At 30.2% G+C, this 15,713-nt stretch overlaps 1 protein-coding gene across 5 annotated transcripts in view; it reads left to right on the plus strand.

The window, feature by feature from the left end:
• Nucleotides 1-15,713, plus strand: part of LOC106690939 (uncharacterized) — an 87,149-nt gene that overhangs the window by 41,608 nt on the left and 29,828 nt on the right. For all 5 annotated transcript variants that reach the window (XR_010844356.1, XM_067050801.1, XM_067050803.1 and 2 more), the window contains exons 2-11: nt 2,799-2,906; nt 4,400-4,504; nt 4,586-4,714; nt 4,826-4,965; nt 5,843-5,994; nt 6,274-6,444; nt 8,502-8,636; nt 9,572-9,843; nt 10,575-10,728; nt 12,728-12,805. Coding sequence is in view for 4 of the 5 variants with exons in the window: in XM_067050801.1 (XP_066906902.1) it covers nt 2,809-2,906; nt 4,400-4,504; nt 4,586-4,714; nt 4,826-4,965; nt 5,843-5,994; nt 6,274-6,444; nt 8,502-8,636; nt 9,572-9,843; nt 10,575-10,728; nt 12,728-12,805 (1,434 nt within the window). In the remaining variant the exon portion in view is untranslated. The remainder of the gene's footprint in view (nt 1-2,798; nt 2,907-4,399; nt 4,505-4,585; nt 4,715-4,825; nt 4,966-5,842; nt 5,995-6,273; nt 6,445-8,501; nt 8,637-9,571; nt 9,844-10,574; nt 10,729-12,727; nt 12,806-15,713) is intronic.

Here is a 15,713-nt window from a genome sequence, read left to right on the forward strand (position 1 = left end):
GAAAGATGGTCCGGATGCGGTCAAATAAAACTTAAATCGAGCCAACGTTTCGTCCCACGTTGCTGGGCTTCGTCAGGGATAAAAAAAATACAAACACTTCAATCAAGAATAAAGGAAGAAAATGAACGAAAAAAACTTTTTGATTTTATTCTTATCCCCTTTTTTTTTACATCTCTTAGTTTGTACTTTCTTTTATATTTCTACGTTTTATCTGTCATTATTTCCGTTTTCATTTATTGACTATGCCTTTTTAATTTTTCATTTACTTTTTTAATTATGTTAAGTGTTTGTATCTTTTTTAACCCTGACGAAGCCCTGCAACGTGGTGCGAAACGTCTGCTCAATTAAAATATAAAATAGTTTATCATTATTTGACTTTTATTTGACCGCACCCGGATCATGTTCCATTTATTATTACACAGGGTCTATCAGCGATTTTCTAATATATTTTTTCATATTTACTTTTCTATTTTTGCGCGTTATTACATCTCCTGTTGATTTTAAACCTAATAGTTTAGTGATTTTATATATATTTTATTTTTGTTCATTTGTATCTAATTTTCTTTTTATTTATATTTATACAGTTTTTAACCCTCCCCCCGTTTATGTTTTTGTATCTTATTATACTACAATATCAAAATATTTTTAGTTGTTTTCGTATCTTTTTAGCTCTGATGAATCTGGACAAAGTGGGGTGAAACCTCAGCAAATAAATTGTTTTAAACGATTTTTTGTTCTCTTTGACCACACCCCCAACTATCTCCTTCATATTTTGAAAAATATAGTCAATCATTCATATATATATATATATTCATTTTCAGAAAGGATATCAAACTCAAACTAATACATATTTATATTCTTTCGAAATATTACAATCATTTGTTATGACTAGATTGCGGATTTTCATGCTGTGAAAAAACTTAGATAGAGCCAAAAACCCAAAATCGTGCATTGAAAACCCAAAATTTGTAAAATTGTGGATAAAATAATCCAACAAATCCAGCAAAAGCAACTTTATTGTGTAGTTCATGATATCAATGAGTACATGAAATCTTATCCAATCTTGTTTGAATCAAAATAAATTCGATTAACACTTTCCACATTTGTGGGACAAATATACATAAAACTAAACTATTTTAAAGCCTTTGTCCATTTTATTGCTATTATAAATAAGTGATTTAAAACTTCTTAAAACTACCACAATTTTAAGATTTAGCAAAATTTTTATGTATAAAGAAATATTTAAAATCTTTAATTATAGTATAATTATCCAAAAGCTGGATTTGACATTTCCTAATTCCTAAATTCATTAATATTGTTATTTAAATTCTATTTTATCAGGAATAAAATAACTATCTCTACCAAACATTTTAAATGTAAATTATACTTTCTTGATTTTAGTATTTCCAATAATAATCAAAAATTATTAATATTATAAAAAGTGTTCATTATTTTTTTTTTTTATATATAATTATAATTTAAGCTTTAAAAACTTAATTGTATTCCATTGAGCATCAACTTGTGATGACCTTAATGAGACCGATTTCATTTTGTATCAATTTCCTTTACATCTTGGTAATTACCCAGTTAAACTATATCATGTTATTCTATGGCAGTCTGATGTAAGATAAACTTTAATTTACTTTATATGAAAAGATACAGAGACAAAGACATATTATTTACAACAATTTATACAAAATTGTATCATTGAGTAACCGGCAACTCTATTCAAATTCTTTTCTTAACTCTAGAGTCAGAATGAGAATTTGCCTTATCTCTAATATCCTGCCATATTTATTTGGAAATACCAAGATGTGGGAATGATAGAAACCTTCAGGAGGGGTCCCTTATTATTTTACATAAGAAGTCTCAAACTATTCTAGACTATTTTAAGTATCCAGGAAAGAAAAATAGATAGTCCCAAGACTTGTGTGACAGTTTCCCATGCTGTATATTATAAGGTGAGGGGTGTGAAAAAGTACTTAGACTGTTGTGGAACTAAAACAGTTCTGAAAGATTTTATTAACAATAGGGCAATTCCATTCAAGTGACTATTTCTCAGCAGGGGCGGCAAAGGGTATCTTTCGTAAGAAAACAAAAGATGAATTGTGTCCTAGCGATTAATGCCTACTCCTTGTGATATTATGTTTAAACTATTTATATATAGATCGGTATTATTAAAATAATGCTTTTTCAATGCAATAAGCTCCTATGCAATAACTCTAGAATGAGCAGCCTAGATAGAAATAATTGAGCTTGTATCATGAATCATTTAATTAAATATTAATTATTAGTTTCCTGACATTATTTATTTGATTTTTACATAAATTACTGACAAATTCATAAATTGAAACGATGAATTCATCGTTAAAAATCAAAAAATTAACAAAAATGCATGGTGAAAAGCTTCAATCCGTGCATCAACCTCAAAAAGTGCAATTTCATCTAATATTCAAAATCATTCGAATTTCTTTGAGGTTTAGCACCATTGCAAGCTAAGGAACAACTGATGAAGTTTTATGATTGGAGAAGTTTGTCGGGGGGGTGCGGCCAGCAAAGAATAACATAAATAAACAAAACCATATTTATTTATTTTATGCCGACGTTTCGACCTGAGTTTCAGGTCTTCATCAGGGGTTATGGCGTAGAAGGTAGGTCTGCAACTGATGAAGTTTTATGAAAGTACATTCTCTAGTTATAAAAGTTCATCTTTGCTTAAACTATAATAGCCCTAATCTTCTTTACTATTTGATTTATTCTCTTTGATAATGGATTAAAATCAATTAATTTTTTTTCAGATCATCTGCAATGCATCACGTGAAACCTATGTCAAAGGGCGACCCCCTTTGCCCTCTAGGTTTTCACCCACAAGTTCGGTGGCCTACAAGGTGTAAAAGATGTTTTAGGTAATTGATCTTATTTTGCCTTGCATGTACCTACCATTTCACAATTTGATTTTGAAAGAAGTCCACATTATAATTTTTCCTTTGATTACCATTTTAAAGATTAATATAATAAAAAATAATATTTGTTTGTAATACACTACAATAGCTCTTATTTTACAAAAATTTTGTAAATGGACAGAAATAACCATTGGGTCAAAAAATCTTAAACATTTTACATAAATTAATTATTTAAAACTGAAAATATTAGAAATTTACTACCTTACATGGTTTAATGATATTACATGCTAAAGTATTATTTGTTAAATAATTTGCTCTTGTTTCTGTTATTTTCAATATGAGAAGTATTGGTCTATATTGGATTTCTGGTTGGTCACTACGGCACTAAGTTAGTATTGGACTATTTCAGAATAGATTATTCAACTCCTAGTTTGTCACTATAGCTGGCACAAGGCAAATATTGGGCTGTATTTTTCTGGTTGGTCACTATGACATTAAACCTAGCATTGGGCTATATTGGACTCTTGGTTGGTCAGGTATGACTTTTGGCTATTATTGAACTAGAATGGACTCCAGGTTGGTCATTGGATACTTGACTAATATCTGTCTTCATCTTAACAGTTTTCATCTGGAAGTCAGAAAATACTGTATACTACCCTCAACTAGCAAAGTTTGGTTTCTTCAAGTTTCTCAATAGTAGTTCTTTAGTTGTTTTTTTTTTATACCCTCTTTATTCATTGAAATAAATCCAAATATATATATAAACACAAAGACATATATCCTGGCAATACATTTTTATCTTTGTATTGCCCGAAGGCATTTTAAGGTAGGGGTAGATAGATATTTGCAATTTGGTGCATATCATCGGTAATAAACCATTTTGTTTATTACAGAGTAGGGAGGGTCTGCTCTGCTGGTTACACTTCTTTAACTTGAGTTTATTTTCACTTATTATGTAATACTTTGTTGTAATTTTTGAGTAGCTAAACTACTCTACTAGTTTAGATGTAATGTTTAACCTCGTTCTTTGGCCATTGTTACTTTTTCTAATAATTTGAACAACATTAGCTACAGAATTGTGGTCCAAAATGATTCTAATGATGGTTCAAAATTAGAAGAGAGCAAAACAAAAAACTTTTTCCCTTCTGGAGTATGTTTCTCCATAAGTTTTGTAATCCTAATTTTAAAACCACAGCCAGTTAAAAGCATTCTGTTTCTTCATTATACAGGTTTTATATATTTTATATCTCCATATTTATTCCAGGAAGTTTTTTTTTTCTATAAATGAATTGTATATCTATGATCAATTTAGAAAATTTAGGTAATTCAAGGATTTTTGATTTAGTTGGGAAATAACCTTCATCAAGAGTCTTAGTTGGTATATTAAAATATGCCCTCGTTTATCTTCTTTTTTGACAAATATACTTTTTGTTAACTATAATATATTTAAAATTTTGTTGAATACTTTATACTTTGTAATTTAAATAAACTTTCAGAGATTACAAAGAGCATGGTAATCGTGGTAGTAAGGATGATGTTCAGCTGCGTAAAGATGAACTCACCGTTTCCACACCAACTCTTTCTTCTTCTACTGCTTCCAGGTAACTTTAGATAATTAATAATAAACATCACCTTATTAATAAATGTATTTAAGAATAAGAAATAAAAAATCTTTAATCCAGGAGTAGAATGGAACCTCGAATTCCAGATAGCACCTTGGGATCCCGAACTTGGACGAGCAGTTCCAATCTCAGTTCAGTGGGCATTAGCAGTAGAAATGATGATCCATATTCCAACAATAGTAGTAATAGGTAATTGAGGCTACAGCATTTTTAAACTAAATCATTCATACTAATACATTATCTTTTTAAGGTACAAAAATATATGTTTTACTGATATTATTCTTGACTTTTTTTGTTAAGGTTAAGCAGTTCTAATTCTTCTTGGACATCAACTCCTAACTTAGTTGAGCCCAAAGATGCCAAGGAGGATGTTTCGGTCAGCTTCACCTTACCTCGCCGAAGACCGAAACCGGACCCAGACACTGGACAAGATGAAAATGGTAATTTCACAAACTATTTGTTTTTCTTTAAATGTATTGTTTTTGTTACCATAAGCCATAGCTTTAATTGTCAGTAAAGCCAGAAACTTTTACACTGGCTTCACTTATTTTCACATAAAGTTTTTTGTCTAATCAGGTACAGAATTTTTTTTTTTTCAAAATAAAGGCATTAAATTTATAAGGAAGCTATTTCTGTATCTTTCAACTATATCATTGCAAAGTAGGCCAGTGATTTGCTTAATGAAATTGTTTACTTTTATCTCATATAGTTTTCTTGTATTTTCTTCTGTGAAGATTCACAGATCCTTAGATACTGAATAGTTTCCATGACTTATGTCTTCATGACTAAAATATTTATGAATCTCTGAAAAAATATAATAATTCATCATTAACACACAGTTACTCTTCAATGGCTATTGACTTCATTAAAGTTTCTTGTCATTTGGGCACTATCTCCACAGTATCATCTCGTAAATATGAGCAAGGTTTACCAATAGAAAAGGAATTGGACTTCCAAATTCTGGATCAAGATTTTAAATTCTTTGTGGGTTATATTCTTCCATAATTTTTCGTTTGATTTTTTTGGATCTTAAGTGATTCAAGTTTGGGCTTCTTAATTAAGGACTGAGTTTTTATCCAGTATCAAAAGTTATCATTACCATAGCCAATTACAATTATCATTGATTCTTTTAAGAGAATCTACCTCTACAGGTGGCTGTAAAAGCCAAATTTTATCTATATATCATAATGCTAATCTATTATTAAAATCTATTGAACATCATTTCAGTACCAATTCCTTAAAATAGTTCATTGAAAGAATAGCTTATATACTAATAATAATTGCCCATTATTATTATTATTTTTTTTTTTTTTTCAGATGAAGCAAAAAGAACGCAATATACTGTCAGGAGAAGAACGAGTGGAGGTCTGAGTAGTTTAAGCAATAATTACAAAGAAGAACCGCAAGAAGTAAAGACATCATATAGATCTAGGTTATTACAGCAAGAAGAGAAATCAGGAGATATACTGGTCAGTTAATTATGATCCTGAATTTGAGTTCCAATCAAAACATGTAACAAATTCCTACATGCTTTCTTTATTTGTACATATTATCCAATGATTAGAAATTAGCATTTAACCTAGAAATTATTTCTAGTTTTATCTTAAAGATTCTTATTTGACCTTAAGAGCATTAATATATCTCTTAAAAAACCAGTTACCCTTCTATTGTATTTGTTTAAAATTTAAAACATTAAAAAATGTACTTAAAGTTAAAAATAACATAGTACTAATAAACAGTATTTTCAGGTAAAACTTCCCCCAAAGAAACCCTCTCCTGCTAAAGAAGTCCAAAGAATCTTGACAAAAGGAAAGACACTAATAGTAAGTAGAGAAGATTCTTCATCGAGTGACGAAGACACCAGTTCAGTAACTGAAAGTAGGAGGAAAACTAAGGAAAGTGATACCTCAAATTCAAAGGTAAAGAAACATATGTTTGAAATAATATTTTCCAGTACATTTTGTAACTTTTTTTTTCGGTTGGCGCTATAATAGACTGTGCAGAACCGCACGCTGTGGTCTTGGGACCACAACATGATGCATGATGAAGGTTTACACAGGGTAGGGTCATCAGTCCTACATATTTTGAGTTGCCTTCAATAGGCTGACGGGCCTAACAAATCCGGGAGGGGGTGGGGAAAGGTGAAATGTGGCCTCGTATTAGTGCTTATTCATCTCTAGCAGTCACCCATCCAAGTGCTGACAACTGTAGTGCATCACACAATATAGGATAGTTTAAGTGAGTCAAGAAGGCCGTGGAAGTGAGAGTAGGGAAACAAAAGGACAAAGGAACTGAAGGGCAGACAAAGGATTCTTAGTTTGGTGTCTGAAGGAGAAGGTTCCTCAGAATGGAAGCAGGTAGGAGAGATATGGCACTGAAGGTAAAGTTCCAGCATTGGAGAGATATATAATGGGGACTAAAGTTTTATATTTGTGAAAGGGGAAATAGAGTTGCCAGAGACAAGTGAAGTGTTAATTTTCATCTCTGATATAAACGAGAGTGCTATAGGGAATCTATTGTGAATAATCGTAAAGGCTGCTGAAGCAGAGTTTATTTAAAAAGGTGTTAGGAGTTGAATAAAATACTATTAATTGCTACCTAATTAATCTATTATTAGTACCATTCTTCTAGGAACTATTTTATGTCAAAGCAAATTAAGAGTCACTTTGTTTAGATACAAAATTATTGGATTTTTTTTATCGAAAAATAAAAAAAAAAATTAATTCAAATGAAAAATTCTAACCAATAAAGTTATTCAAAATAGCTATAGAAAAAAAAGAAGTGAGTGAATAGGCAATGAGTTTAATAATCTGAAACAGACATAAATTCAATTGGTGTTTTCAAATAGGACTAATTTGGGGTAATAAAATGAAAAAACCTCCAGAGTAGCAACTTGGCTTAAAATAGATTTTCTGAAGAGGAAAGAGGGGAAATGGTGCACTACAAAGTATCGTAGAAAGAGTTTTTAAATGGAAAGTGAAAATTCTTTTCTTTTTAATTTTTTTGTGATGTACCTACTGGTACTGGTACTGGTATTTGGTGGGGGGAACAAGTCCGGCAAGTGGGCCTAGTGGTCCTTTTTGCCAACCCCTGGCGGCTACCTACCTGGGCTGCCACAGCGTACTAACCAAGGGGGAGTGTCAAGATTCATTCTTCGGGAACGCCAAAAAATGAATGTTTAACTGCCCCAGGTGGGAATCAAAACCACAGCATTCCGAACCGAGCGCACTAGGATCTGCGCCCCAACCCGCACGGCCGTCACCTCCCTTGTGATGTATTTAAATAAGGACTTTTACTGTCTTACAACCAGAATTGGATAAATATTAGTGCAACTAAACCTATAGCTTACTTAATAACTGAAATTTCCATGGCTATGATGTTCAATTATTAATGAACCATTCATTAAGTCCAAAAATCTAATTTTGGGCAATTGTTCTGTATGTCTGTCTTTCTTATTTCAAATAATTAGACAAATTTTCTCTAGGATATAGTGCCATAACGCTTTTAATGATTTTGATGAAACTTGCTTAAACTTTTTGTAGAATAAATCCATGAAGAAAGTAGGAAAAACTTATGAAGAAAAGTAAATTTTATTTGTATATAACTCAAAAAGTTTACATTTTATGATGAAAAATACATATGCTTGTTTGTTAAAGATACTAATTAAATTCTGAATATAACAAAAAAAAAATCATCTGAACTGGATGAGTGTAAGCAAAGATATGGCATATCCATTCTTTTCTTTTAAAATATTCTATGTAGATCCTTATGAAAATACATTCACTTCTTACTAGTTTCTTTTGTACATACACCCAAATTGGGTTTGGAAATGGACTATTTGTAACTCTGAGCATATTAGGTGTCTTTAATTGGACTAAAAATATCTCAGTAACTAACCGATTTTGTGAATAAAAATTTTATTCTGACTTCCTAGTTGCTAGAATTATAATTATGATATTTTATTATGACTTTCTAGTTGCAAGCTCAGGTGGAGCAACTCCAAAAAGAGCTTGAAGTAATGAAAATAAAATGTGAAAAGACAGAAAGAGAAAAAAGTGATTTTATGTTGAGAAGGCTGGATGCTGCTACAGGAAGAGCTTCGTCCTCCGAGGTATGCTGTAGTCAATTTTATTTCTTTTCATATTGATTAAATATTTTTTTTTTTTTATCAATGCTACATCATTTCATACTGATTCTAAACTTTTTTCCAGATACTAAAGTTAATACCTTACTCGATACTTTAAAATCTATTATGTAGAAATAGTCCATTTGTTTTCTCATCTTATTGCCGATTCCTTGGAATCTTTTCCTACCTTCTCAGTTCAGTTGTTTTCAGCCTCTCTCCGATTGAGATATTTAATTTAAAGTTATAGAATTTTTTTTCCTAAGTTTTGTTGACCTGTTTTATATAAAAAATGTAAAAATAGGAAAACACAAATTATTTGTGATGGGAAACATTTGATTGTAAGTTTAGGTTAATTTTATTTTTCAGTGTTGGTATCTAGATGGTCCAAATATGGAGAATTGGTCATTAGTGCAAAATGACTCAATTTCAGCGAATTCCTAGGCTTAGACATGAGTGAATGTAATTTCCTTGACTCATATATTTTGAGAATATCTCATTCCATAGATTTTATTCTAATGACAAATCATTAATTGTAAAATATTTTTCTTAAGGTACATAGTTTATTTATTACATATTTTAGTTTATAATGTTATGGTGGTTTATAAAATATATTAAATTTTTGGCAATTACTTGGCTGAATTTAATCTACAACTATTTAATATTTTAAACAAAAAACTTTTCAAATGGTGATCTATTAACTGCAAAAGAACTACAGCAGTTAGTGACTTGCAGAGATGGGTAAAAATTATTTATTAGTTTCAACTATAGCTAATTTTTGCTCATCTCTACTGACTCATAACATCCTGAATAGTGAAGGATTGTGGGTAGTTTTTGAATATTTTTGATTCTAAAGTACTACAATTACTTTTTCTTCCCACTCATACCTTTACTCATTGAATAACTAGTACTTCTGATTTTAGGTTCTTAAGTTACAGCAGAAAGTGAATGAACTGAGGAATACAGTAGAAGACTTACAAGTCGAAAAGAAGTCTCTAACCCAAAAGGTAAGGGATATGGAATATGAGATGGATAGTGTTAGGAGTTCGGTATCTAAAAAGGAGAATGAGGCTCTCAAAGAAAAGCTCAAAGCTGCAGAACAGATGTGTGAAGACCTCATGGAGGAAAATGAAGATGTAAAAAAAGAACTTAAGGAAATGGAAGAAGAAATGGATGAAATGCATGATAAATTTAGGTAAACATTAACTCTTAAATAAGATTAATTTATTGTTCAAATTGCTTTGAGGTATTGTGTCACTTTTTCTTATCTTCTTATTTGGACTGTGGAGGGTAAACTTTTCAAAGTGTTCACTTGGTTTTGTGGTGGTCAATGAGAAGCTGTTTGAAAAAGTTACAAGAAACGCTTTTAGGAGTTAGTATTATCACCATATACCTCTCTGAGTATGATTAATATAGAATATATATAGAATAATGAATAATTTTGGTGCCTTTAAATAGAACGTTAGTCATGACATAGTGGTACGTTTCTTCTTTTTTTTTTTTATTTCCAAAGTAATCATTGTTTTATTACAATTTTTCCATTATTACCAATTATTTTTTCTCCTTTTTTAATAATATGATAGAGTACTTTAAACCCTGCTAGGTCTTTTCGAGACCTATTATAAATATTACATATGATGAAAAAAATGGTTGAGGAGTATATTCATCTGTTAGTTATCAGTAATGCTATTAATTCTAATAAAATGAATGGAAACCCCTATTTTTTGTACTTTTAAAAACAAACAGGTCCAAATTGGTCTTATGTAGATTGTGTTAATACTGTTGATATCATGTTCTATTATATCACTAAGTTGGTGATCAATAATGAAATTAATTCTAATTAAATCTTCCATTTTTTTTCCATTCATATTTGTCTTAGATCTTTAGTGTAAAACATTTATTGTTTTAATGTATTTTTATTGTCAGAGAGGATAGAGCAGATGAGTATACAATGCTGAAGAAAGAACTGGAGCAAGCAACAAAGAACTGCAGGATACTTTCATTCAAACTAAGAAAATCTGAAAGAAAAGCTGAGCAACTGGAGATTGAAAAATTTGAAGCAGAACAACGCTGTAGAGAAGTAAATAATTAATTTTTAATGATCTACTATTGTTAAAGCCAAAATTAGTTTTTATTTGAATTTCATTCTTTGTCTTTCCAATTGACTTTGTTTTAGGTACTGTAAGTTTATTTATATTTTTTGTAATAAAAATTTATTTTGAACTCTAACATAAATGATAGAACTCTTTATAAGTGAAATATTTGTGTACATTGCTAGTATACCTATACCTTTGTGTTTGTATGGACCAATAATAACTCAAACTTCATTAACGTCTGTATACATGCTGGTAAGTGCTTGTCTATAGTGGGTTTTAAGAGGTACGAGACCTATGTTGGTTTTTGGTACCTTCATCCACTTACTTCGACCACCACCATTATTCAGTCTGCTAGTTTTGGGGTACAGCCTTACAAGCAACCCATAGCATCCAAATTTTCACTGGCCCTTCACCATTTGGATGATGGTGGCCATCATGGAAGAGATTTATGTGACTTATATATTTGTTTTTCTTCGGTATGTGCCTATCAACAAACTTCCATGATCCACCCAACTACTTGAAATAACTCATCTTTTGTTATTTTATTTAAATCTCAAGGTTTCGTTTTTTAGTTATTATAAAATTAGAGATTTAATAATTTTATTTTTTTTTAGTCTCTTTGTCTATTTTAAAGGATTACAGATTAAAATGTTTTAAGCTTTTTTTCTCTCTCTTCTTTGCTGATTATTTATTTCTTTTTATTAGGAAAAAGATCCTTTTAGTTTTGTATGAATATATATTTTCATAATTTTTTTAAATACATTTTATATGATAATAGGAGTAAATTTTTATTTTCTTTACTTGTTTATATTTTAATATTATTACATTTTTTTCAGTAATTGGAAAGATTATTTTCTTTTATTATCTTACTCTTCTTTATTCTTTTGATTATTTTATGGTTTTCAATATATACTCATTTTCCAGGTCCTCCATATATAATTAAAAAATGGAATTAGTGATTTTTTTTTATTCCTATCTTTTACTCTATAAAAGATGTTGGTAAATTTTCAATTACCAAAAGCCCCTCAAATATTTTCGATTATGTTTTCTTGGGATGCTACTCAGTTGTACTTAATATTGTAATACTGTAAGATACTTTTTTATAATTATATATTATATATTAGGAGACTGTAATTATTAGACAATTTACCCGCATAAAAGTACAGTAGAAGCCCTTAGGGCTGGGACCATGGCCAATTTTCTTTTTTGCCTATTATTCTGAGGTGTGGATATTTCAATGGGAAATATTGACAGAAATATAGAATTACATTGTTTTTTATGTTCATCATATGTAATGTTATTATCTATAGTTATTTTATTTAAGAAAAAACAGAACATAAAATACAAAAAATATATTAACTTTGAAATACTGTAATCGTAAATTGGTTTTATTATTTAATTAAATGGAATTTTAATAATAAAATAAAATTTTTTTTACCTAAGGAATTAGAAAATACGATTGTAAATCCTACTTCATACCTTTGAGAAGGCAGCTGTACCAAGCTTGGGTCCTTTAGAGTAACAGCTACTCATTGTTACTAAGCTACTCAGTTACTTAATTATTATTAAACTAAGACAGTATAATGATTTTGAAAAATTAAATACATTCTGCTTAGTTAATTTTATGTTTTAAATATTTAATTATTATTTAAAATAACAATTAAATCCATTTAGTAATGCAGTGTCCAAATATTTTCCACAATGTTCTCTTCTTTCATTTTCAAGGTATACACAATATTCAATGTCGTAGTGTTTAGAATTGTAAGTTACTCTCAAACATTCTGATATTTCGATGTATATCTTACCAAACTTAGGTACATCTACTGCTTGTAATAAAAAGACTTGTATGTAGACCATTTATGATTGTAGGTTTTTAAAAATTAATTTGGTATAAATATGGAAAATAAGAAACAATCCAATCCATCACTTCAATCTTAAACAACTAATTAAAAATGCTACTCTTTCTTTTTTAATGTTTTGCAGGTTGCTGGAGGCCAGAGTGGTTTGGATAAAGCTGAAAGAATTAAGCAATTAGAGCATGACTTGAATGTTGCCAATGAGGTAAGTTTATAAACTAAGAATTGTAATTTACTTATTTTCAATGTTTTATTATTGCCAGTAAATATGTGATTTTTTTGACAATTTGCCTGAGTAATGTTCTTTAATGTTCTTTAATAATTATTTTCTTTACATTGTTTTTTATCGTTCTGGGGTTTTCTTCCATATTTTAGACAAATTTCCTATTATAATCCATATTTTCCAGTCAGCTAGTTGTATGATTTTTTATTCTCATTTTCTTGCTCACCTCTATAATTTCTAATATTTTGTCTGGTTCTAACACAAACACTATTTATTTCTCAAAACTCGTTATAAAATTGTAACATTTCATTTATTAAAATCATTATGACAGTATAATAAATTTAATGTGACATTGAATTTGATTTACGTGTTCAATGAACTGCGGTCTTGGTTGTGGCCAAAGTATGCAGTGTATTTACACATAAAACTGGTTCTTTTAAGTAAATATGAGTAGACTGTATGAACATGGATCTATTTAAAAGGCTGTTATTTATTAAATGATATAGATGGGGCAGAAAGCCAAAAGGTTACATTATGGATAGTTGGTTACTAGTTTGTTTTTTTTTACACACAAAAAATAGAAAATAAACATGGATTAATAAATGAATTATGTGAAGAGGAACACAATTCAAAGTGAGTACTACCTTTTTCTACAGTGGGTACTTGAAGATCTAGTGAAATTCTTATCTATGTGTTAAGATGCTCGTTCTGGAAACTCTTGTTATATTACATAATTGAACAAAGATCAAAATAAAATAATTAATAGTTATAGATGAAAGATAATTAGCAAATAATCAAAAATAGTCAGAAGTTGAAAAATAGTAGGGGAGGGGGAGGGAGGCAAGGGAAGAGAGGAGTTAAAGGGTGATGTTTTATAGGTTAGCTCTGCCCTGCCACCTCACCGGAAGGGGATGGGATTTAGGTAGTTTTTTTTTCTTCTGATCCCTTTAAAACAGAAAAAAAAAACATGAAATTAGTTGGTTACATTACGTGTGGTAACATAATTCGAATTGGTCAATACCTTTTTCTACCATTGGTACTTGAAGGTGTACATTGAGATACTTATCTGGTGTTCTAGTGTGTCTGTTCCATGTGGATTTGATTTATGAAAAATTTGGAGGTGTGGGGCCTCCTCATGATGATTGAACAGAGAAATAGAAAAAACAACAGTTATAGATGAAAGATAATAGTAAATAATAAAAACAACAGTCAGTGGGGGAGAGGGAGGGGGTGAAAGAGAAGAAAATAATAATGTTAATCGGGTTTTAGGAGCCTTTTCTGCCCTGCTACTTTGCAGGAAAGGGGGATGGGGTGATTGTTCAGAAAATTGGATTGAAGGAAGCAGGGAGACTGTCAAAGAATTTGATATCCCTCCGTGTGATTTGTTGTTGTACAATTTCTAGCTGTAGTTCTCTATGAATCTATGTCTTTCTAGAGATGTTCCTCTGCAGATCTTCAATAGTGTGCTGTTCTGATATTGTTGTAGTGATTTCAGAGCTGTTGCATATAGAAAATGTAGTAGTGGTGCACCGTGTAGGAGAGATGGTTAATATTGCTTTGTAGATGAGTAATTTGAGTCTGAGTGACAGCCCTGTTGTAGAGATGAGGTGTTTTAGTTGGTATGATGTTGCCTTGACGATCTGTATTCTGTTTTGTATATGTGTGGTGAATGAGAGGTGTGATTCTAGTTTCATGCCTAGGTATGTGAGATGTCTCTTTGTTTGTATTGTCTGTTCATTTAGTTTTGATGATCTGTTAGGAGTTTCTGTATGAGAATGTGATGAATAAAATAAAGCATTATATATATAATACATACTATATAATTTATTTTGTTGTTTTTAAAACGAAAATAAACTTCTTTACTTTATATGATTTAAAATATTAGCAACTAATCTTTCCTAATTATAAGTAAAATAACGAATAGGTCCCAATAAAAATATTAAAAACAAAAGAAAACCCTGTTCGATAGAGGATCAATATGATATTATACGATAATAGTTTACTCTTACGGAACCTTCCCTTACTTATTATCTACTTGAAAATGATTTATAAAACTTCTATCAGAGAAACTACTGTGAAATAAGTCTATTACTATCCTATATGATTTTCAAGATAGCCTGGCTCTCATAATGCAAATGGTCTTAGGTTAGATCCCTCTAAAACCAAAATACATTAAATTAATAAGCTGCATTACGTATGGTTACATAATTCAAATTGAATATTACCTTTTTCTACCAATGGTACTTGAAGGTATATGGTGAAATACTTATCTTGTTATTTTGATGTGTCTGTTCCATATTAATTCTACTAGAAAATATCTGGAGGTGAAGGGCCTCCTCATGTTGATTTTTAGGTTAGTATTTTTTTTTTTCTTACCTCCTAATATCTTTATTAACAACTTGTACAAATATGACTATGTACAAACATTTGTGAAAGATCTTGTATTGCGGGATGGCATTTTTAGAGGGGATATATGTTCCGCTGAAGGGAGTTTATAAAATAGTAACATGTTAGCCGGGGGACTCACATAGAATGGAGAGGGACCATTCCGTCGAGGGACCATGTCTACTTTCCCTGTGGGCTTCCTTTCCTTTGAGATCTACTCCTGTACTATGTTGATAATTTACTCACAATGTGAAAAAATGGGCGCCTCTTCAAGAACAGTCTCATATCTTTGCTTAGATATAAAGCAAGCCTGTTGATTTAAGCAAGTCCGGGTTGAGTTGTCAATCAAAAGAGGGCAGCACTTCATGCATCAGTTTCATGATTATCTATTGTAATAATTTTTAAAATATTAATAATTAAATAAAAAGAATCTTTTTTCTTTTTATAATTTTTTATCAAATATTAAAGAATAACTTGGGTTCAAATTAAAGAACACTAATATCAA

Source organism: Halyomorpha halys, unplaced genomic scaffold, assembly GCF_000696795.3.
Source record: "Halyomorpha halys isolate HHAL.00 unplaced genomic scaffold, Hhal_1.1 Scaffold1982.1, whole genome shotgun sequence".
Taxonomy (NCBI): Eukaryota; Metazoa; Arthropoda; class Insecta; order Hemiptera; family Pentatomidae; genus Halyomorpha; species Halyomorpha halys.